We start from the raw sequence: 24,146 nt of genomic DNA, 5'->3' as shown, positions 1-24,146 counted from the left end.
TCTGGCCAGCCTGACCTCTGGTTGAGACAACCCTCAGCTTATTCTCAGCAAGGGCCTAATTCTGTGACCTTGGTATTAAGACTCTCTCTCCCGGCCAGATTCTTGCTTCCAGAAGACTCAGTCTGAGATCAGTCTCAAGGCAAGAAAATACCTCTGGCCCATGGGTGTCCTGGGAAGATCAGTAAACCTACTCCAGGGTCAGCCCATTCTTCATGATCTAAAACTGGTTTCCCTTCCTTAGACTGAGGCCCCCTCAAGGGATTTTAAATGCTGGCCAGCTGCGTTCTGTTATTATCCTTGGAGTCGGTCGTGGTCAAAATTCTTCAGCCTGGCTTCCCCCAGCACAATGCTTTCATTTCCTCTGACCTGCTCAGGTCTGATTTGGTCTGTCCGTTACTTTTCCTCCCCATCCTTGACCTTGTCCGTTTATCCCAAAATGTGGAGCCTGGAATTCAATCTGTTGCAAGCTGATTGAGGGTCTGGTAGATGCGGGTTGCTGCCTCAGGGTTTTGTTTTTTTTTTTTTATGAAGCTTTTGATGTCCTCTAAATCCTCTTTGTAGGAACCAAGCCAAAAACCGTTAATCTGATAGGATTGAATCTGGCAGGCTGATCTTCTGAGCGAGACAGGGTGTGTTTGGGGTTTGTGAATGTGCCCTCGACTGAGATCTGGGGTCAAGTCTAGGATGGTCCTTTTATTCTAGACATGCCGCCCTGCAGGCCGGCTCCTCACTGCCCTGGGGCGGCGTGCAGATCTGCAGGCAAACACTAAATCTCTCCCCTTCTCCCCACATTGTTGCCCCTTGAGTCAGTGGCTCACCAGGTGGTCTCCTTTGCTCTTTGTCCTGCTAGGAAAGCTCATGCCTATAATATCAAGTGGAGGACCTGTATCTGGGCCTGGACCACCTCCGCCACCTTCCAGCACACAGTGGCCACCATCAGCCTCCTGCAACCGTTGATGGTGCCCCCGTGTGTACACCCAGCCCAGCACTGTCCCAACTGCCTCCTGGACGCTTCCCGTCTGCTGTCTAATGAGCACCACAGACCATCATGTCTGATAAAGGTGCTTCATTTCTGTCCCTCCTCCCCAACCTCGGTGACCATCATCCCACTCAGAGCTCTGGCACCTCTCCCGCCTGACCACACTCACTCCATCAGCAAGTCCTGTCACCTCTTCTCCAGAATACCTTGTGCAGGTCTGTCTGTCCATCTCTCTGGCTCCTACTCTAGTCCGTGGCTCACTGGGGCTGTTCAGTAACTTCCTGAGCAGTCTCCCTGCTTCCAGACTGCGCCCCACCCACGCCACACCCAGCAGCCAGTGTGATCCTCATAACAGAAACTGCATCTCATATTCTCCAGCTTAAAGCCCCCCACTGGCTTCCACCAAATACAGAATAAATTCGAGACTCTTAACAGGGCCCCTCAGGCCCAGCGGGACCCTACCGGCTCTCCCCTGCCCCCTCCGCCGCAGCCACGCCAGGTCTGCGCCGTGTCCAGAGGGCTCTTCCCTCTGCCCCGCAGGCCTTGGCCTCAGTTTTCAGAGACTGCTCCGCCTCCCCTCTCGAGCTGAATGGTGGATATAAATTCCCCCCAACATGTCGTCCTCTCTGGCATCCTTCACAACCCTCAGCAGGTCTGAGGCCATCTTTTATTTTAGCGCAGCGTCTGCCGCAGTGGAACGCCAGCTCCTGAGAACAGGGTCCTCGCCTGCCAAGTTCACGGCCAGCCCCCCACCTCTGTAACAGGCCGGGCAGACAAGGGCACCCAAATACGTACTTGTTGAATGAATAAGCTGCAGTAACAACAAAAAGGCAAGAAAACTGTTGGTTCCTGCCGAACCCGCCCTGGGAGTTTTATTTCTCTCTGTGCCCCAGGCCTCCAGCCCAGTGTCACCTGCCTGCGGGGCATCCCTTGAGCTGTGTGTGATGCCCCAAACAGGCAGACTGCTCTGGGAGCTGGTGAGCTCCCCGATGCCAGACATGTTCAAACAGAGACTGGATGTCTGGCAATTCATCAAAGGTTTTATCAATGGGAGATTTCTGGGTAGAAGCCGCGTTAGATCAGTGGCTGTCAAACATCTTTAAAAGCACTCGATGCCTTTTTTCCTCTTCAGTCTTACACGGAAGTCCAGTGCATAGAGAAGAGCAGAACTGTTCCCAGTGAGGGGGGACTCGGCCCCTCGGCCCCTCCCCCTCCTCCTTGCGGCAGCTCCAGGGTTCTGCCGACCGAGGTTAGAATAATAACTGAACTCAAGACGGCCCAAGTCAGATCCTATGATCTCAGAGGACCCCATCCAGACAAAGGAAAGAGAGTGACCCAGAGGTGGACAGCCATAGGACAGATCCTGTGCCCAAGGCTGCGGTTCCACGGATGATCCCAGGTTCCAGCCCACCCTCCCACCCCTTGGCACATGTGGAGGGGCTTGGGGGGAGAGGACAGCCCTCCTCAGTAAGCCCTTAGAGACTGGCCTCACTCAGTCTGGAGGACTGTGAAAGTCAGGGTTTCTTTGAACTGAACGTGGCAACCATCACTGTGGGACTTTGAGCAGGGAAAGTGTCATAGAGCTGGCATTTTACGATGTTCTCAGGGCAGATGAACTGGAGGAGAGTGGGGTCAGGGACACAGTGCTGTAGGCAGGAACAGAGGGACTGAGCCAGGAGAACAAGGGGGCGGATCGCAGACTTCCCTCAAAGGCGGGAGAGGTTAGAACTCGGAATGGAAAGGAAACGGCAGCTTGGAATCAACATTCCTAAGCCATGATGAAGTGTCAGGATGCTGTGACCGCAGAGAAAAGCTGGACGCATCTAGAGGGGGCCAGTTTGGGACATGAAGATGTAATTTCCTTGTCACAGGGGATGTGCCTTGTCCAGCTGCACATGTGGATTTAGAGAGCTCGCCTGAGCGGCCTCAGCTTGGCGCTGTCCCTTGGAGCTGAGTTGTTTTGATGGTGCGGGTGGAGAGAACGGCCTGGCTGTGACCTCTGCCGGCCTGTCCTCCCCGCCCAGCACTGGCGCCCCAGGAGCTGGCGCCAGCTACGCTCGCCACACAGCCAACGCTCCCCTTGGAGTGCCAATGATGAACGGCCTGATGGCCTAATGGAATCCTTCTGGAAGGAGTGCCAGCAGTGTCTGGCCAGCTGCCACCTGCGTGGGAGCCGGGAGGCAGCCCCTGTGCCCTGCCCAGTGCCCATCTTGAGCCTTCTCTGGAGATGGGGTGGTTGATTGGGTCCGACCCAGGCTGTGGGGAGGTGCTTGGGGGATCGCGTGGGCCCCTTGAGGGCTTCCTGTTCTCTATGTCATTGCCTGCTGCAGGGGAGGGACGGAGGTGGGCCTCCCCCACTGCCTGCCTGGCAGAGCCGTGGTCCTCTAAAATCAACCTGGACTAACTGGGCAGGGCGCGGTGCGGCCACAGCAGGAGGCAGCACAGGTGGCTGGTCACGGGGTCCAGCGCATGTGTTCTGTAGAATGCCAGGGCAGATCCATCTCCTTAGGCAGACAGAGAGAAAGATGTCCATCTCCCCTCACCCCTGCCCCACTCCAGCCTGTGCATCAGGCCTGGGTCAGCCAGGCAGCCGTAAACGTGCTGCCCACGGGGGTGGACAGGGCTGCAGTGCGTCTGGCTCCCGGTGGCTCTGAGAAGCCTCGTGCCGAGCCCCACTGTGCCCTACAGTCCCTGGCCTGTCCCCTCTGCCACCTCTCTGCCCGCTCTCCCCTCTCGGCCTCTTGGGCTTCTGGCCTTGGCGAGGCTGCCAGGAGGCCCTCCCTCCACCCTCCTCCATTGGTGGAAAAGCTGAATTAGAAAAGGATCGGAAAAAAATAAAGGACTATGTACTGAATCTAAAAAAAAGAAAAGAAAAGTATCGGGGCAGTCGTGGGGGTTGTGGCCCAATGGTAATGCTTGGCATGCACGAGGGTCTGGGTTCAATCCCCGGTACCTCCATTAAAGGAAAAGAAAGAAAGAAAGAAAGAAAGAAAGAAAGAAAGAAAAGTATCCCGAAGCACGTGACGCTAAGATGCCGGTCAGTGAGCGGCCTTGGGTGGGGTCTCGGCCTGGCGTGCCGTGGGGACCATGCGGATGACACCAGCCGTCTGCCTCAGAGGATGCCAGCAGGCCACGGTTTTACTGGCACTGACTTACTTTCACTAGAGCTTGGGGTATTTGTTTGCTAGGGCTGCAGTAACAGCGTGCCACAGCTTAAACTGGATGGTTTAAACAACAGAAATGATTTTCCCTAGAACCGTGCGATCGAGGTGTCGGCGGGTTTGGTCTCTCCTGAGGCCTCTCTCCTTGACTCGCAGCTGCTGCCCTCTCGCCGGGGCCTCACGTGGTCTTTTCCTCTGTGTGCACGCATCCCTGGTGTGTCTCTCTGTGGGTCTAGATTTCCTCCTCTTATAAGATTGCATGAGGGCCCACCCTAATGACCTCATTTTAACTTAGTGACTCCTTTGAAGACAGTCTCTCTGAATACTCAGTCTGAGGTACTGTGGGTTGGGACCTCAACATATGAATTTGGGAAAGGACACAATTTAGCCCTTAATACCTGGGTACCATGCAACCCTCTTAGGACCAATGGCATCGCTGAGGGATCAACAGTGATAAACGGCCTTTTGTGGCATCTGCAGCCAGCATTCTGAGCAGCTGCTGGGTTCACCCTGCCTCAGGCCTGGTCCTGGCTAAGCTCTGGTGCACAGATGCCCCGCCAGCCACAGGAGAGCAACCTAAGGCTGGGAGTGAGACCTCAAGACCCCCGAGGGGTTGCTTTGGGCCTTCGAGACTCATCCCGATTCAATTAGCCTCTCTGTCCAGGCTCTTGTATCTCTCACCTGAGCTTTGAACCCCCTACTCAGAGCCCTTCCTGCCTCCTGTCTTGGCAGTGCATTCCCACATACTGCTCCCAAATGCAGCTCTCATCCTGTCTCTCCCCATATTTAAGCTTCCACTGGCTCCGCAGTGCCTTGTCCTCTATCAGTTCTCCGCTGCCTTCCTGGCTACTCGCCTCCCTGAAGTCACACCAGACTCCAAGGAGTCGCTGGAAAAGCCACGATGGTCCACCCCTGGCCAGCTCATCAGGAGTCTCGTCCCTTCTTGGGCCCTGCTCGTGCCCCTCCGGCTCAGCTGAGCTCCCCTCCTGAGGGCTCCCCTGCCACTGTGTTGCCTGGATGCGTTAATGTGTTCCTGCAACGTCTGTGCCAAAGTGGAGCTAAAGATGGGACATGTTGTGAGAAGGCACGCAGGTAAAAGCCTTCACAACAGCCCTTTGAGACAAAGGCTCAGACAGAGCAGTTCCGGCATCTTGCACTTGGTTTCTCTTTATTCTTCTCCTTCACTGACGTGCACCCAGTTCACCATCTTGAAGCAGAAGAGCACTGGGTGAGGGCTTAAGGACCACCACCTCCAGGAGGGTTTCCATCCTTGTCTCAGTTGTACTGTTTCTGAAACCTGCCCCTCCTATTGTCGGTATCAGCACTTTCGTTTTTCTGTTGTGTACACATTTTTTATATAATAAGAGCAAAATGCAATAAAGACTGATTTTTTTTAACTTTTTTTTAAATAATGGAAGCCTTTCCATTATTCTGATGTTATCTAAAAGCCCAGTAAGTTACCCAGATTAATGTGAGGCCGTGGGGCACCTCCCTGGAGCAGCCCCCACAACCCACCCCTACTGCTGTGCAGCTGGAATTTGACACAGGCAACAGCCTCCTGGCAGAACTTGAGATGTTCTGAGCTGGTGGAGTGGGGGGTGAGCGGACAGTGACAGTGGTCAGGACTCTGGCAGTTCGTGATGGAAACTTGGCTCAAGTGAGCTCCTGCAGAACCAAGACTCGAGTGGCTCCCATCCAGGGGAGGCAGGGGTAGAGTGGTCTCAGGGCCAGCCGCAGCCAGGGGACTCTCCACCCTGGTGACTCTACACAGCTCCCAGCTCCCGAGCTCCCAGCTCTGGGACCAGAGGTCCCTTGTGCCGAAGCAGAAGCTGGGCCTGTGTGTGTAGCAGGTGGGGTCTGACTGCCACCTGACTTTTCCACCATGACCACAGGCTTAAGGGGCATCTTCTGAAAGAAGGGGGTTTCTGTGCAGATGGAAGACCACAAATGGCCGATTCAGTGTTTTGCAAACTTCAGTAAGTCTCACAATAAGAAATCTATTTTAAATTGCATCCCTGTATATAAAGTCACAGAAGTTTCTATAAAATGATGCCTAACTCTACCACACACACCATTATTTATCTTTAATTTAATTCTGGAATACAGGGAGAGCCCCCAAAGTCTTAGTGTAGTTTTAAGTCTCAATAACTTAAGAAAGTGCAAATGCTACGAACCTCCAAAACACGTCAGTGGAGTATTTACTTATTTAAATTCCTTTTATACTTAGTTTCCTGACATCTGAATGCTGTTTGTCATTTTAAGTCTCTGTGTGTGCCAGAATCCAGACAGACAGACAGACGGGTAGAGGAGTCCTCCCCAGTGGGCACCTCAGACACCTGGTCGACCTCCCTTGAGGCCTCATCCAAACTGTCATGTGTGCATCCAATCCTCGTAAGATCACAAGGATGGAATCACAAAGGCAGTCCCTTCAGTCACTGACCATCCGCCCATGAATGTTTTTTTCAAAGTCTGAAAAAGCAACTCTAGCCACTGGACAGTGGTCATCTACGCATTTGAGTAAGAAACGTCAATATATTTAAATTGAAATAATTAACCTTTCAGACATCTTTTTTTGGCACGTTTGTAGCATGAATGACCTGAAGTTATTAAATCTTAAAACCGCACTAAGACTTTGGCTGCACATTTAAAAATTACTAGTAGCAACCTGTAAATTGCTTTCCTGACCCACCAATGAGTCACAGCCAGTTTGAAAAACACCACACTTTAAAGGTCAAGTGCAAACTCCAAATGTAGACCAAGCCACTCCCCAGGGGGCTGTTGGCAGGTCAACGGCGCAGCGTCCCTTTGGGAGAAGGGGTCTGCCTCGGCTGTTTAAGTTCCCGCCCTGGGGGCAGTTATCTGGGTGCATGTCTCTCCTACTGGACCGCGAGTTCCTTCACGAAGGGACTGTGCTTGGGGTTTTTTGTTGTTGCTGTTGTTTTTCACACGTGCAGTATAAAACATTTCACCCAGTGATATTTGGGTGGATACGTCCACCAAAGAGGTTTAACTATGATATAACTTGACTACCTGGATAAGCATTTAGCTGTTTCCAGTTTTGTCTTGTTTTCTGCTGCACCCAATCAGAGTCATTGTATAAAAACCCCGATCGATGGTTTTCCAGTCCAGAGCTGATCCCTAGAAGTGGGTTTGCCGAGTCGAAAGCGGGTCTCCTTTGCCTGTGTCCGGCAGACGCCTGTCCACCCTCACAGCCACAGGGGTCCTCGGCTGGGCAGAATCCGGGAGGCACTGACCAGCGCCCGGGGCAGCGTGACTCCCGCTTGGATGATGCTGAACTAGATGCGAACCACCAAGTGGAGAAGAGCCAGCCACTGCCTCCCACCCTGGTCCTCTCAGGGGCATTTTGCGGGGTCCAAAGAGAGACAAAGTCACAACAAGACACTCAAGGCCTTTTAGGTTTGCCACTTATGACCGGCTGGTGGAAACTGTTTGCAAACTTTGCCTCCCAGCTTCGCTCGCTCGGTTTTGCTGGGGAGCCTGTGCGCCCACACACCCCGCTCACCCTCCAGCATTCCTGCAAGTTGAAGTCACTCCTTCCTTCCACCAAGGCCATCCCGGGACGTTCCTCCCAGCCTTCTGTTTATTTCATCCATGGGAGAGAATCAGGCTGAGGGAGGAGGAGCTCCAATTTTGGGAAAAAGGACACTGAAATGGTTAGGGCTGGGAACGGTATTAGAGGAAGCAGAGATGGAACCTGTGACGGCAAATGCAGCTTCTCTGTGACGCCCGGCCCTGCCCGGGTCCCAGAGACCCTGCCAGCTTTTGTCTCCTGGTTTTTGTTCTGCTCAGTCTAGCGGTGGGTGGGAGGACCCAGGCCACTTATCAAAGGGGCATCCAGAACCTCTGACCAGCACCCATCTGGAAAAGGCAGAGGGACTGAGGTGAAAGGTCAGAAACACAGTTCCTCGGCCCAGAGTCTCCCCCATCATCTTGGCCGACCAGCACTTGTGTTGACATCATGGTTCTACCTGCCGTCGATCGTGGTCCCCATCCAGGGCCTCCCGGCCACGCTCGAAGGACAGTGCTGGTGCCGTGTGTGGTCAGCCTGGCCCTGGGTGGCCCTTTCCTCTCCCCCCCAACATGCTATCCACTGCTGCCCCACCTCTCCGAGGCTGTCACCTGCTTCCAGTCTCTACACACGTCTCTCCTAAGCACAGGCCCAGGGGTCGGGTCACTTTTACGGAGGGGGTCAGACACCGAAAGACACTATCAAAGAGTAATTCGGGTGCCCAGGCACTGACCCCTCTCCTTGTCTTACAGGAAGAGGAGCAGGGGCTGGACAGCGAGGAAGGTCCACCCCAGGCAGAGCCTGAGGAAGAAGACGGTGAGTGGGACCCAGGCCCCAGGCCGCACATCGCCGCCCACCCACTGAGGCCAGCCTTATCTGGCTGTGGGGGCCGGGCTCGCTGTGGTCCCTTGGGATTCTCCAGCTGAGGATTTGAGTGGCTGGGTGGGGGGAGTGGATGGCAGGTGAGAGGATGGGGCAGAGGGGCTGAGAAGTCAGGTCCAGTGGGACCCCAAGGATGCCTAGGCCAGAGCCCACTCCCCTCAACCCTCTGCCTTCCTGCACCCATCTCCCTGCCCACCTGCTTTGCTCTTCCAGCCCTCACTTTTCCATCTATAGAAGGTGAGTTGTCTCCAAATACAGGGGGCCCATCACTGACCTATTTCCTACGATGCCTCTTAACTTCCTTCTCATTCCCGCTTTGTACATTTCACGTTTCTCTCCAAATCTCTCTGGCCTATTTTATGGCGACTAAAGCCAGTCACAGGGCCAGTCCCCAGGGTTCTGCAGAATAAGGCCCCAGGAGGGGAAGCACTTGATTCCCAAGCAGCTGTGGCTAAACTGGCCAGACCTCTGCGGCCATCAGACTCCAGGAGGCCAGGCAAAGAGAAAGGGAGTGACCGAGAGCAGTGAGGAAACGGGCCAGTTGGGCTTGCCCAGGCGGATGGTGGTGTGTTTGCCCTGGACGCCCGTGGGGACCAGCACCCCAGACAGACAGAACCAAACACAGTGTAGGGGTTCTGCTGGATCTGTCCTGTTTTCTTTCTTTTTCAAAAAAAAGAAGCTGAAGCTAAAAGAGCAAAATGTCGACACTTGTCAAATCTATATGGCAAGGACACAGAGGACTTATTACTTGCTGTACTTTTGTGTATGTTTGAACTATTTCATGCCTTTTTTAAAAAAAGTGAGACTGTTGCTGTGACTTTAAGTCAACAGCTGGCAGGAGCTGTGGAAAGCGAGGGTTGCAGGAATGCCGTAACCAAGGCTGGCGTGGGCCAGGCCAGCAGGGCCAGGCTCGGGGGATGCAGAGCTTCCCCTGAGGCCCAGCAGGGATGGGCTGTGGGTTTCTATCAATGCAGCCTTACAGGAAGGAGGAGGGGCAGGAAGCCGGTTAGGGGGGAGTTGGCGGGAGGTGGAGGTGGACATCAGCCCTTTATCAGGGTCTCTTCCCCCAGCTGTTGGTTCTCCTGGATCGTCTGTAGGACCCGTGGCCCTAAGGTCTGTCCCCGCCACGTTATTTGTGATTTGGGGACACAGAAGGCAAAAGCTAAGGCTGCTGGAGGCCCCTGGGCCAGCACAAAGGAGCCTCAGCTGACCACTCTCCTGAAACGCCATCAGACCCACAGACATGCAGCCCCACGCCCAGCTGTGTGCGACGGCACTGGGCCCTGCCTCCTTATCAAAGACGGCTGCTCCTGGACCTCCGCCACCCCCCAGCCACCTCCTGCCAGCCCTGACGAGGCGGAGGCAGGAGAGGTTTATGGCTCCAGCTGTCAGAAGAACACAGCATTGGGCCCCCAGCCCCACTGCAGGGACCCCCCCACCTCCGCTCAGCTCACTAATTGATTAGTGTTTGCTAAGATGCCTTCCCTAAGCGACTGCGCGGATCACGTAAGACTGCAAGATCAAGTCCCCCTCTGGGGGGCTCTCATGCCAAACCCGCCTGGTCCAGTAAAACTGGATGCAGCTGTGTATCTCTGGGTACACCATATGCGATTAAGGGAAAGCCTTTTCAAGGCGTTCGTCCTCTCTTGCTCAGAGAAACATAAAACTAAAAAAGGCCCGCCCACAAATTGAAACCTTGAGTAGTACCCAGCTGGCAGCATTTTTCTGTTTTATTTTCCTAAAACATAGCAACATGATGACCTTGGTGTCCAGGTTAATCGGTTTTCCTTGTCCGTTGCCTCTTTCTGAGGTCCAGAAGCCGGCATGGTTGCAAGCTCGTTCTGAGACTAGCTCTGCATGGTTCTAACCCCACGGCAGGCTGTTTCCTAACATCCAAAGACCCAGGCCCCGAATTACTCAGCAGGGTTACCAGATCCCTGGAAGCAGGTGGTTTGAGCCCCAAGCTGTGAGAAGCCCTGGTTCTGCTGGCTCTTTGCTCATCAGTCTGAGGTGAACTCAGCCTGGAGGAAAGAGCAGCTAATGGGAGTGGGGTCTCCAGGGAGCAGTCGGGTGATGGATTCACCCTGTCTCTGCACCGAGCCCCGTCTCACTGGGAGGAAGAACCAAGGCCTCCCTTGGTGGCCTGGCCCCTTATCCCAACTTCCCCTGCATTCTCCCGTCCCCTCGCTCCCTGCCACCCTCGCTGGCCTCCCTGCTTTGCTGGATCTCCCCAGACCTGCAGCCTCCCTTTCTGCAAAGCACTTTCTGACACCCACCTTCCCCAATGAGTTAAACTTCCAAGCAGTCCCCTCCCCGCCTCCCTCTCCCCTCCTGCTGTCCGTTTCTGAAGAGCTCTCATGACCTACTGCAAACTCAATTTTTAAAAACAATTTTTTAATGGAGGGACTGGGGATTGAACCCAAGATCTCATGCATGCTATAAGCACGTGCTCTGCCACCAAGCTACGCCCACCTCCTCATCCCCCACCCTGCAAACTCTGTATTTTAATGACCCATCTTTGCTTGCTGTATGTTTTCTTCCCTGCTAAGTCCCCAGCACCGAGCAGAGTGCTCACTAAATATCTGTCGAATGAATGGAGAGCAAATTCATCCTTGTACAAACGCGGTAACTGCTCCCTAAGGCGAGGGCTCAGCCCCGGCAGCCAGGTCCTCCTGCCCAGCAGGTTGTGGTGAGAACAGCTCCCTTACCTGCTATGACATGATGTTTGGGTCCTGAATTTGCATCCAGAACCTTCTTCCCTTAGCCCAGACAGAACCCGAATCCCAGAGGCTGGAGCCTTTGCCTCCCCCGAGCCCACATCAGCCTATCTGATCCCTTGTGACAGCTGCCAGCTGGAGGAGGTTGGGATGGCCGGGGGCAGGATGCGAGGTGTCTGAGATCCCTGACATTGAGGTGACACAGAACAGAACTGAAAAAGAATACACATGGTCTCTGCGTTTCCCTTAATCACTTATTTACACGTTAACGGAAATTAGATAAGACAAACCACTCAGACTCTGTCCCTGAGGCTGGCCAGAGGCCATCTATCCTACACCTGCTGGGCTGAAGGACCACGTAAGGGCATTGCTTCCCAGAGGAACTCTCCACTGGGACACTCAGCCTAGGGAAAGCTCCAGAGCTCTTTCCTGTCTGCCCTTGCAGCTTGCACCTGTGTGTGCTGCCGCCCTCTGGCCTGTGTGCCCAGCACCTGCCTTCACTCCATGTCACACGTCCCTATTTCCCCTGGTTCAAACCCCCTGCTGTGCCCTCTTCAGGCCTCCAGAGCTGCCCTTTTGTTTGATCCCAGGTAGCTCCCGGATCAGCTCTGGGATTGGAAGATCAGGACACACCTATTCAGTAATAAGTACTGGTTTTAAAGACTGATTGAAACACAGTATGACTGATCCCACATTACTCCCGTCTCCCATTGTGGGCTGGGTGTGTTGTTTCAGATTTCTAATAACAGAGGGAGGGGGCATAGAACTGGCCTGCCAGCATGACACCCCTGGATGGCAGGGTGGGCACCCCCAAGCTGGGAGACTGGAGGACCTCAGGTTGGGGTTCCTGAGGCCCTAAGGTGGGGGGAATGAGGGGAGAAGAAGGGCCAGCTTCCCTCCAGCGCTCTCATCCCCTTTTCAAGTTTTTAAAAAGAGTTCCTAAGTTGCTCTGGGATTTCCCGTAAAGGATGGGGGTGGGGGGTGGGGTGACCTGCCAGGCGCAGGCAAGGATGAGCAGATGTCTTGGAGTCCGGGCCTCTCTGAGGCTGGCGCAGCACCTGAACTGGCCCCCGGTGGGCGTGGGGCCCATCTGCCCTCTTTGAAGAGGGGGGGCTCTCTCCCGCCAGCCTAGATGGTCCCTTGGAAACTAAGGAAGGGAAAGGGGACTCAGAAGTTGAGACGGGCCCAGCACCCTAACCAGCTCTTACTGAGTGTCCTCTCTGCAGGGGCAGAGGCCTTCTCCTTCAAATACAGCCCCGGGAAGCTGCGGGGAAACCAGTACAAGAAGATGATGACCAAAGAGGAGCTGGAGGAGGAACAGAGGTAGGCTGCCTCGCCCTCCTCAGGGCTGCTCCAGGGAGCCCCCTTCGTTCAGCGGGAGTGGGCGGGGCAGGGGCGGGCCTCCCGCTAGCCACGCCCCCACCCAGTCTCCCATGTCCGTTTTAGGGTTTTTTTTCCCCTTGCCCTGGCACTGTTTGGCCAGGCTTACTTCCCCTAGACAGGCCCCTGGGGCACTCGGCAGGGAGGTGTGATGGCAGTAGGGGGCGGCCGAGTCCAGTCCTTGCACCTCCCCCACCCCTCCCCCACCAAAAGGGGGAAAAACAGGACGCCCGGAAAGAGCCTGGAGCGGATCCGGCCGTTCACTTACACGTGGAGTTCATGACAAAACCAATCCATCACTCTGGGACAGAGCACGATTCTTCCTGCTCATCCACTTGGCAGTCTACTCCCTCACCCCCACCCCACCCCAGGGCCTGCAGTCATTTTTTATCTGTTCTGCTCCATGAAACCGCACAGCTTCTCAATTTTAGAATTGGGCTCTTCCCCGCCAGCCCCCAGTGGACACTCACGCGCAGGCATGGGCTTCCCTCTGAGTTTCTTGTCCGCTCCATCCCACCAAGGTGACCAAGGGACCGCCAGGACAGGCCATGGGGGAGAGCCAGCGGTCTGAAATGGGCTGGCCTGTGGCCTGCGAGGGTTCCTTTGGTTCCAGCACACATCTAAATAGGAGCCTGTGTTTTCTGAGGCCGGCAACCCAAAGGGGCTGAGTGATCACCCCCCAACTTGCTCGCAGAAGCTGGATTCTGGGTCAGGAATAGAGGGTTTATTATTCCAGGATGCAGATCTCAACCACACTTTCGTCATGGTTTACAAGCCACCCAGTGTCCCTCAAGAGTCAGAAGGTGCTCTTGCCCTCCTGGAGCTATCACTCGTCCTTCCAAACCTGGCCCGGAAGGCTCTTCGCCGGGGCGGGGCAGAGAGGTGGCACTGTGAACCCAGCAGGGGAAGGCAGCCTCCGGGGTGCCCCTCACTCCTCGGTGCTCACAACACTGCCTCTGGGTGTGACGTGGTTTGCTGCCTTTGTATTTCAGGATTGAGCTGACCTCTGACCTCACTTCCCTGTAGCAAGTTCCTTAGGTCCTGAGCCACAAATACTCTTGCAAATCCTTTTGGTAAGGAGATTGACTTCTTAGACTAGTGGTGCCTCCCTCATCCCGTCTGTTAATGTGTCCCCAACACAACTGATGTGGTCTAAACCTCCCTCTTCCACCACCTTCATAACCAATTAATACATCTCTGTGTGCCTGAGCTGGCTCTGTCTTCTTCAGCGCAGGGCTCCTGGGCAAACGGGCCCCTTTTCCTGGGCTGCAGGGTTCTTGGAGGCCCAGTTAGCGCAAGTGCCTCCAGGGCCTAATGGGCCAGCTGGGTGGAGGCTAGCGCCCCCTCGTGAGGCTGGGGAGGAACTGTCATCGCTGGGACTGCAGGAGCTTCGGGAACACATGTGATGTGCCCCTGCACCTCTAGTCCTACCCTATGGAAGTGGACCGGTGCCCGGCAGAAACCCTGTGCTGCCAGGTTGTGGTCAGGCAGGTTGTTCTCATCAGAACAAACAAGGTCTGCAGGCTCCGCCCTGGTTTTGTACGTCCAGTATTACTGGAAGACGGCTGCGTTCATATGTTTTTCTGTGGTCTGTGGTGGCTTTCGCACTGCAGTGGCTGAGCTGAGTAGTTGCACCAGGGACCACATAGCCCACAAAGCATACAAGAGTCAGTATCTGGCCCTTTCCAGAGAATGTTTGCAGCCCCTGCATTAAGGATGGGGAGGGCTGCACGTGCCTGTGGTCCTTCGAAGGTCCCTGTGGACATAGGCTGCGGCCAGGACCCTGGCCTTATTCTCTGTGCTCAGGGAGACATGCACTGTGGATGTGAGGGGCCATTAGGATAGGAAAGACCAGTTAGCAGGCCAGATGGTAGGGCTTGGGCTGGGGTCAGAGGGCCACCATCGCTGGGTTCAGAGCTGGGGCCTTGGGGATGAGAGAGAGAAAGTCCTATCTCACTTGTGCTCAGACAGCTGGCCTGACTCTGCATTGCCCCGGAGGGTCTTTCCCTATTGGATCTTTGGGGCGTCCCCAAATGATTCACACTGTGCAGTTCTGTGGGGTTGAGACTGCCCAAGTGCTAGTCTTGGGGAATGGCATTCTCATCCCTTCATGTGCAGGCCTGGTTATCAGTCGTGCCCGAGCTGAGAAGGAGGGACTTCATGGCCCCCGAACACGGTCCTCCCAGGGTGGGGCTGGAGTTCATGTTCATGTTCATTACCACCCCTCCCAGCATGCTCCCCGGAGCTGTCCGACTGGTCTGCCTGTGAGGTCCACTTGTTCCCTCCTGCCCCTGCATGTGGGCAGCCCACTCAGCACCGCACGGGGCCCCTGATGCCCACCCTTCTCGCATGTTCCTCGCATGGTGATGCTTGGGGTTGCAGAGGCTGGCAAGTGTGGCTTTATCTTTTCAACTGCGGCATGACGGTTCCTGTGGGGACCGGGAGAGCTGATGGGTATAAGACAGCTCCAGTCCCAGCTGAGTTCCGGAAACTGCCTTGGAATAGTCAGTATGAAAAATACTGTCAACCCACTAAAACCACAGGCCAGTGAAAAGCGTGTGCTCTCGCCTGTCACATTCTTCCTGGCCAAACCCTGCCTGTTTCTAATTCCTTTCCTGGCATTCAGGGTCCCAGTCAAGTTGTAAGCTGGTTAAAAATCCATGCTGCAAAGTCTTGATTGTAAATGTATTAATTTGGCCAGTGTAGCAGTATCTAGACCCTAAAGCTTCAGTGGTCACAAGATCCAGCATTCCGCAAAAGCTGCAGTTCACAAGTTTTCACGGCTTGGCACTTAGGAAGCAGGACCCAGAGCAAGAGACCTCAAATTTGTTCCTCCATGTAGTTCATAATTGGGCATTCCTATGCTCAGAGCTGCGTACATATGAAGGCAGAAAGCGTAAGGTTTGTAAATCCAGAGGCGGCTGTTGCTTAAGAAAGACCCTGCTTTGTCACTGTCTGCCCACCTCCTGCTGGGTCTCCCCTGGGGCTGGGGCTCACGGGCTACCTTGCTGTTGCCTCTGCCTGGCTAGGGGAGCCCCTGGGTTCCCCCCGCAGCTCTTCCGGGAGGTGCCACCTTCAGGCTCAGTGTGGCTGGGACGATGGGCTGGCAGGTACTGAATGCTCCCCCCACAGCAAGATGCCACCCCCTCACCCCCAGGGCTTGTGAAGCTGGGGAGCTTGGCTGGCTTCTAGCTCGGCAGCAAAAAGAAAAAGCACCATCTGTTCTTCGCATCTTTTCCAGGGGAAAAGTGGAACCCAGGTAGTAGACCAGGCTGGCTCTGAAAGCGAGGACTCGGGACCCAGCACCCATGCCATTTTGAAGGTCCCCCAGAACTGGCTTGACCATTCTGGAAGTGGAACCACTCTAGTGAGTGGTGTTTTGAAATGAGTACCTGGCGCGGGTGACGGGATATTCCACTTTCTGGGTCCTGATGTGTCCATGAACCATCCAGCAGTGTGTTTCTAAAACCTGTGCTGACTCACCTCCACATGAGGGCGCCAGAGGAATAAAATTGGATCCCCTGGGTTCCTTCAGCAATCACTTTTGGGTGGATGAAACAGTGCCTCATGTGTGTCTTGGAAAAGGTGGGCGCAAAATTGTCCTCATCTGGGGAGGACATAACCTAGGAAGCTACTGTCCCCAGAAAGGACAATTGAGCCAGCAGAGATAAAACATAATCTATAGTGACAGGACGAGACCAGTGTACCACAGAGCTAAGGACACACCTGCAGCAGTTCTGAACTGTCTGCCCACCTGCAAGTGGCCCTCAAGCTGCTCAACCACCCACATGTGACACTCAGATTGCCCAAATACCTAAACAAGGGACCCTCCCTGCTCAACTACCTACAAGTGAAACCCTCCCTGTTTACCTACTTGTGGGTCTCAATCTGCTCAACCACCAACATATGAGACCCAAACTAATCACACAGCTATAAGTGGGGCCCTCCCTGCCCAGATAACTCGAAGTGGACCCCCAACCTGCCCAGTTACCTACACTTGGGCCCCCTCACTCTCCAACAACCTAGAAGTGGGGACCCCAGCCCAAATACCCACAAGTAGGCTGTGACCTGCTCAAATACCCACATGTGACATCCGAATTTCCCAAATATCTAAGTGAGAGACCCTCCCTGCCCAACTACCTACAATTGGACCCCCACTCCCTTCTCAGCTACCTACCATTGGACCCCCACTCCCTTCTCAATTACCTATAATTGGACCCCTACTCCCTTCTCAACTACCTACAATTGGGCCCCCCCTTGCTCCAGTACCTACAAGTGGGACCCTCCCTGCCCGATTACCTACAAATGGGCCTCCTCCCTGCTCAACTGCCTACAACTGGGCCCCCTCCCTGCCCAACTACCTACAACTGGGCCCCCACTCCCTTCTCAGCTACCTACAATTGGACCCCCACTCCCTTCTCAATTACCTACAATTGGACCCCCACTCCCTTCTCAGCTACCTACAATTGGGCCCCCCTTGCTCCAGTACCTACAGGTGGGACCCTCCCTGCTCAACTACCAGCAGCTGGGATCCTCCCCACCCAAATACCCACAACTGGGCTTCGACCTGCTCAAATACCCACATGTGACACCCGTATTTCCCAAAGACTGAAATGAGGGACCCTCCCTGCCCAACTACCTACAAGTGGACCCCTGACCTGTCCAACTACCTAATTGAGGACCCCCTCTGCCACCTACCTACGGGGGGGCTGGAACCTGGTCGACTACTCACATGAACCACCCAAATACACGCCTGTGGGACGCGACTTGCTCCACTCCCTAAATGTGGAAGCCTACAGGAGGGACCCACCCTGCAAACGGCCTACAAGTGCAATCCAGCCTGCCCAGCCTACTGCAAGATGAGCCCCTCTGCCTAACTGCACATGTGTGGGGCCTGACCTGACTACCTACAGGCCTTGCAGAGTGGGAACGGGTCTCGGGCTGGCTTTGGTTAATGGACTGTCCTGCTGCCAGCCAGGAGAGTCTGGATCCCAGCGTCCGGGCTGGCTTCTGCAATTCCAAACGTTCCCCTTCCGCACCCTGTTTCCCCCTTTCCTTTCCTGCGGTACTTGTAAGATGGCATGAGTGAAGTAAATTATCTTTTCCCCCTATTTCTCTTCACAGAACCGAGGAATAATGAAGTTATCCTTAGCCTCCTCCTAAAGGCTTTTCCTTTTGGCATCTTAAAACTTGAGCGATAAAGTGGAGTGCCCTGAGAGGAGCTGACAGGCTCTCTGGGGTGCCTCTTGCCCACGTGAATCTGCCGGGCCTAGGCCCTCAGCCAGGACGCTCCCTCGGCTGGGAGGGCCTGTCCCTCCCTGTTTGGGTGGGTCGCTTTGTGAAGCTGAAGGGTCTTCCTAGACTTTTATTTCCCTTGTGACCCAACCTTCCTGTCTGCACACCCTCTGCACCTGAGATATCAACAATTTCAGCAATGCCATCATTTTACAGTTGGTAGTTTCATTCCAGCCCTCCTGCTTTTCTTCACTAAAGCCAAGCCGTGAAAGACTTTGGGGTGTGATGCACAAATGAGGGAGCGGCCTGTGCGTGCTGGCTGGTCGGGGTGGTCCACTGCTCTCCTTCCCCTGGGGGCCCGCCCCCCGCCCGGCTCAGTTTTGGGGGTGAGAGACCTGTACTGAGGACTGGGCAGCAAAGAACCAGGACCCGCTGCCCACTGCCTCTTGGCCTTACTCTCTATTTAGAGCAGGCTGCAGTCCAGCCCTCTTATTGCTAAGAGGCCTTTTCACTGATGTTCTTACCAGCTCAGCTGAATCTCTACCTTTGCTTTGGCAGATGCAGTAATAATGGTGTTCGCTTAAAACAGATGTCTCGACTCTGCCTTTTCCTAGGCTTCTTGGATGAGTTAGAACTTCACCAGATGATCAGATCAGTTCCAGATTGGTTTCTTGGAATTCTGTATTTGACAACATTTGTACTATGCCAAACTAATCTGTGGTTTTTAGGTAGATGTCATTTAAAACTTTTTTTTTAAGCAGTAAGTTTATAGAAAAAGATTTTCTTTCTATTTAATGGAAGGCCAGGAGATGTCCAGTGTCACCCCCTCAGGCATATTACATACCCAGGGACCTTCTCCTCTGGGTTAGGTTCAGGGGTTTAGGACAGACAAGCAACAGGGCAGATGGGAGGGTACAGCTCAGTGGTAGAGTCGTGCTTAGCGTGCCCGAGGTCCTGGGTTTCATCCTCAGTCCCTCCATTAACAGCAAAAAAGAATAGGCAACAAGGCAGCCGCCACCCAGAACCACGGGACGAACGGAAGCCATGCTCCTGTGAGCACACCTGCCCCCCCACAGCAACAGCAGCAGGCCTGGATCTGACTGATTAATGGGTGACTCCCTCCGCATTATTAAGTTTTTCTGGACACTTTCTGAACGTGGCTTATAGACACTGAGCTTCACGGATTCCCGATGGCTTGGATCTGTGTATTCAGCCTTTGTTCAGTCCAATAAACTTTGAGTAGATGGTCTTGATTACTGTGTGTTTATTTCAGTTTTGCTTTTTTTTTTCCTTTAAATAATCTTTTTTGAACTCGTTAAATTCTGAGCTCTCTCTCAATTTGTGCCTGTTACTCTCCAGCAGAGGTCCACCCTGTTAAAAATATGCAAATGCCACGGCCATTAAAAGACACAGGAGAGGATCTGTGTTCATCTGGGGGTGGGTGCCCACACGTACATCTGGACTGTGATTCCATCCAAGGAGCTCAACACACAGCCTGTCAATTCACAAGACTCCTTTTTTCAGACAGGAGGATACCATGTATTTATCACAGGCTCCTTCTCCGGACAGGAAAGCAGACTATAGAAATAACTTTCCCCAAGTGAGGCTTGGATTTGAGACTTCGTTTGGTATTTCAGCTTCTAGATGCTGCTCTAGTCAGAAAACCAGCTTGCTGCTTGGGAGCTAAGGGGTTACTGCAGAAGGAACATATTAGGACAAGTGTGAGACCAGACACTGGGACCCCTTCTAGGCCGGGTTGGGGTGCCGGCCCCGCAGCACCTTGCCTGCAGAGCCATGTGGCCGGAGCTGTGCTGAAGCACTGCCTTAGGACAGGTCTGCAGTGACTAGAGCAGACCCTGCCGCTGGGTGTACATCCTTTGAGGGTGGCCCGTGCCCCGGTGTGGAGGGAGGAACTGCAGACGCCTGAAACGGGAGTAGTGAGCCAGTGCCGGCACGCAGGGCCCAGCCACGCCGGCAAGCACAGCACAGAAGAGCGGAACAAACAAGAACCGAACCGTGGCTGCAGTTTCACCCCGCCCTTTCATGTTTGCGCTCATGGGAGGCGTCCTGTGCTGCTCAGATGGTGTGACTTTGCTCCCAGCCCCCGGCCTGTGCATAGTAAGCACAAAGCCAATCTCCAGCCAGGCCAGTGTCCTGGTAAGGGGCAGGGCCCCCGCTGGCCACCCCTGCCCTGGGTCAAGCACCCAGTGCCCACATCTCTATGCACCCCTGCTTCCCAGCCAATTATTTCTCTCCTGCCTCTCCTTCTGGCTCATCCCTCTAAACAAAGGCTATTTCTCACACATCTCTTCATAGACTCTTTGGCCACTTAATGGAACACATCTTCTTCCTTGTGCCTCCGGGGGAGGTGTGCTGTCAGCACGAAAGGGAGGCCCGGGGGGGGAAACTGTAGCACTAAGTACCCAAGGGATAACTTGGGGTCCGCAAATCTCCAGAGTAATCCCAAGACTTAGACCCTCAGCCTTTAGAACCCTCCAATTGAGGTCTCCTTCAGACCAGACCAGCTCCTGAGTTAAGAGTGACTTTCCATGTAGTTTTTTTCTGATTCTGGACAGCAATGCGGTAATACACAAGAGCGCACGACCCGGCCCCTCAGGATGCTCGCAGTCTCTCTGTCTCCCCCTTGGGTTGAGAGCATCTTTTTCCTCTTTATCGTTTCTTCTTGACAGAGTTCAGAAAGAACAGCTGGCTGCTATCTTCAAGCTCATGAAGGACAACAAGGAGACGTTTGGCGAGATGTCCGACGGCGACGTGCAGGAGCAGCTCCGGCTCTACGACATGTAGGCCGCCGCCGCCCAGCGAGACGCCGCCACGGCCGAGCCGCGACTCCACCCTGGCCCAGGACCCAAGCCCGTGCTGCTCTCAGGCTTCTCTAGGCTTCACTGTACCTTCTGTACGTAGGTGTAGAGCTCTATTATATACCGAGCTGCTCAGTTCTTGCAATTTATGTGTCGTGTTACAGGAATCAGGGCTTTGTCTTCAGAGGAGAAAAGCCCTGGATTCTCTGGCTTCTGCCTGCTGGTGAGGTTCTGGCTGTCACACAGGTAACCCTCCAAGGCTGTCATCTGATCCAAATTAAACCTTCCGTGCAGACCCTGGGCAGGCAGTGGCCAAGCAGGGCTGACCTGAAGGCTCAGCCCCTGCCCCACCACCACATGGGTGAAGATGAGTATCAGGTCCCGCTGCCCGAGCGTCCAGTCTAGCAACACTACACCTTGTTCTGCCTTTGAAGGATTTCTGGAAGCTCCTGTAACTGAATGGAAGCAAGCCGTAGGCGAGCATTCTTTAAGCAAAAAGTCTGATTCAAAGGCTCACTTTCCATTGTGGAACAAAGCAACAGTATCAGAGTTAAGACCCTCTAAAAGTTTCCCTTATTTAAGCATGAGACTTACATTGTATATAATTAAGCCTTACATAAGTGCTTATAATTCCCCCAGAACTGTGCTAGACACTGTTAATGGAAATAAAATATGCAACACAGTCCCAAACTTTAGAGAGATTAAAGTCCTTTAGAAGACAGGCACATATGCAGGAAAAGAGAACTTCCCCAGACAGCGTTCAATAAAATGCCAAAATGACCTCACAAAGAGTGTCTGGGACCCCTGAGCACATCAGTGCACTTCTGTGAGTCAGTGAGTGCGTGACAACGGAAGTAACAGCGGTCCCTCCCTGCCACCCTGTTTCTGATCACCCCACTGGCAGGAAACTTCATAGCCAACAGAGTTAAGGAGAGTGTGCTAAAGGGATAACCCCAGAGAGCTTGAAAATATTTTTTATTTGCTGAAATAAAACTAAGCACACTAAAATTAAAAGAAGCAGTGGCATTTTACATACCTCAAGTTGGTAATTATCACGGCAAGTACAGTGACTCTTCCACTATCTCCTGCTTGTTAGGACTTTTCCGGCCCCCCTCCCCGATCTGTCACTGTAATTGCTTTTACTCCTTTGCTGACAGTCCACGCAGCAAGAGGGTCTGCTCTCTGTCTGTTATATCTGAATGTCGGTGCTTTTTTCCTTTTTCTTTAAAATTATTTTTTATCTTTTTCGTCACTGCTTTTTAAAAATTTTATGATTTAAGTATTGTTTGTGCCCTCTCTCGGGTCCCAAGGACCCCCACCCCCACCCCAGAGTTGTTGTTATCTCCCTGCCCCCTAAATGCGTGTCAGCAGAACTTGCACTGCCCTCCCTGCAGCCACTTTATATCTCTTTCCTCCTCACCTCCTTCCTCCGGGGCTTGACTGCACCAAAGAAGCAAGAATGTGACTTGTGGGTACTTGGGTCAAAATTCTCACAGCTATGAGAAAAAATAAATTCAAGGAACTTTTCTGTGCTTGGTTCAGCTAAAATGTTCCAACTGCAAAGAACAGAGAACTCCAACTCAACTGTCTTAAACAAGAGAATTAGGTCATGGGAGGAGTCCAAAGGCAGAAAACCTGCAGGCCCAGAAGGGTCAGGGCCCAAGCTGCAATTCTCTTGGCTCAGTCTTCCTCACACTGTGGGCTTTTGTCGCAGACTAGGGCAAAATGGTTGCAAGATGCCTGCAGGAGTTCAGGTATCATGTCCAGAAGTAGGAAAAGGACCATCTCTTGCTTGTGTCGCTAGGAGTGAGGTTTAGGTGCACACCCACCCCCTTTTCAGGTCCCACTTGGCTGGAATATGTTATGTGTCCATACCTCCACCAATCACTGGCAAGGAGATGGGACCACCATGGTTGGAGACACCTGGGGTCAGCATCCCCTGAACACATACTATCCAGAGGAGGGGGTAACTGGACCTCATTGCAGCTCTGTGAGGAAGGGGTAGGAGGGATGGGTATTGGGCAGACACCAGGACCACTCTGTCACCTGGTGGGGGCTTGGAAGCCTGTGTCTGAAGGTGCCTGGCGTACTCAACACTATTCCTGGGTAGGGGTTCTGTTGCCCAGCCTCAGGGCCTCTGATGTTTCATAGAAGCTCTGCTAACTTGCTGCAATTGTTGAGTGGCTCTCATGCCATTTCCAGATAAGCGCCAGGTTCTGTATATGTGATGTCAATCACCTCATCTGCCTCACTTGGACACCAGTGGCCAGAAAAGTCCTCTTAAAACAAAACCCATTTCGAACAGACACCCATATGTCCCACCAGGTATCAGTATTGCTGCTGGTCAGGAAAATCGAAGTGCCTCTGAAAAAAATGTACCTGCAGAATCAGAACTTGTTCTTAGAAGTTCCTGGGGAGCCCATGGCAAGAACTTAACACACAACCACAAGATAACATCCTACCCTGCAAGCTGAAAGCATTAGTAAACATTCTATTTGTTCGTGTCAGGGATTAGAAAAATCGATACTATCAGGGCCACTGCAACGTCCTTAACAAAGAAACTTGTCAAATTTTGGGGTTTTGCCAATCTGATGGGTCAAAAATATTAGCTCAGTGAAATTTTAGGTTGCTTTTTTGGCATAATTAAAAAGTTTCGGCATCCATTCAAGTGTTTAGAGGCTCCTTGTTTTTTTGTTTTGTTTCCTTTTGATTTTTTCTGTAAACTGTCCGTTCCTGTCTCTCTCTGTTTTCCATTGACTACCATCCATTTAATCTCAGCTTTAATTCACCGAACAGCGCGCACTTCCGATTATCTCGGCTATAATTTGGGGCCCACCACCCATCACTTTCCAGTCTTGAACCCGCATGGGAAAGATAATCTAGATAATCCCAGGGAAAGCCCACCAAATTCAGAAGCCCTAGTGAAAGCCAAACTACTAACCGAAGCAAAAAAAAAAAAAAAAACCTTCTCTAAAACACATTCAATTACGTGTTAATTAATCGCCTACTTTATATACACCATGCACAGGGAAAACCACGCTTCCGCAGATTGGACCAATCACTTTCCAGGGCCGGTATTCCCTCTGCGGTGCCTCAGTAGTTCGAGCAGCTGCCAATCAACAGCGAACGCGGAACTCTTCATTGCCATTGGGTACTACATTCTCCCATAGCTCCGCCTCCACCTGAGCCCGCCTCGAACTCGAAGTGGGAAATCCCGGATGTTTGGTCGCGTCCCGCCTGAGTTACTCAGTGATTGACGAGTGCCCTTGTCCAATAAGGAGCGCGGGCTGGCACGTCCCGCCAATGAGGCCACGCTTCGCTCCTCCGTGGCGGGTCGGTGACCCAGGCCTGCCTGGGAACCCAGCCCAGCCTGGCTGCTGCTCCTACTTGGCTTAAGTCGAGAGATCCGCCCCGCATCGAGCTCCCTGCCGCGTCGGCGTGCAG

At 53.5% G+C, this 24,146-nt stretch overlaps 1 protein-coding gene across 1 annotated transcript in view; it reads left to right on the top strand.

Moving 5' to 3' along the window:
• MXRA7 (matrix remodeling associated 7) overlaps nucleotides 1–23,377 on the top strand; it is a 29,102-nt gene extending 5,725 nt beyond the window's left edge. The window contains exons 2-4 of the mRNA XM_015235092.3: nucleotides 8,422–8,485; nucleotides 12,495–12,591; nucleotides 20,574–23,377. Coding sequence (XP_015090578.2) covers nucleotides 8,422–8,485; nucleotides 12,495–12,591; nucleotides 20,574–20,688 — 276 coding nt within the window. The 3' untranslated portion in view covers nucleotides 20,689–23,377. The remainder of the gene's footprint in view (nucleotides 1–8,421; nucleotides 8,486–12,494; nucleotides 12,592–20,573) is intronic.
• Nucleotides 23,378–24,146: the final 769 nt, after the last annotated feature.

Source organism: Vicugna pacos, chromosome 16, assembly GCF_048564905.1.
Source record: "Vicugna pacos chromosome 16, VicPac4, whole genome shotgun sequence".
Classification (NCBI taxonomy): domain Eukaryota; kingdom Metazoa; phylum Chordata; class Mammalia; order Artiodactyla; family Camelidae; genus Vicugna; species Vicugna pacos.
The sequence above is the reverse complement of the archived record's forward strand: the minus strand, read 5'-3'. Positions and strand labels throughout refer to the sequence as shown.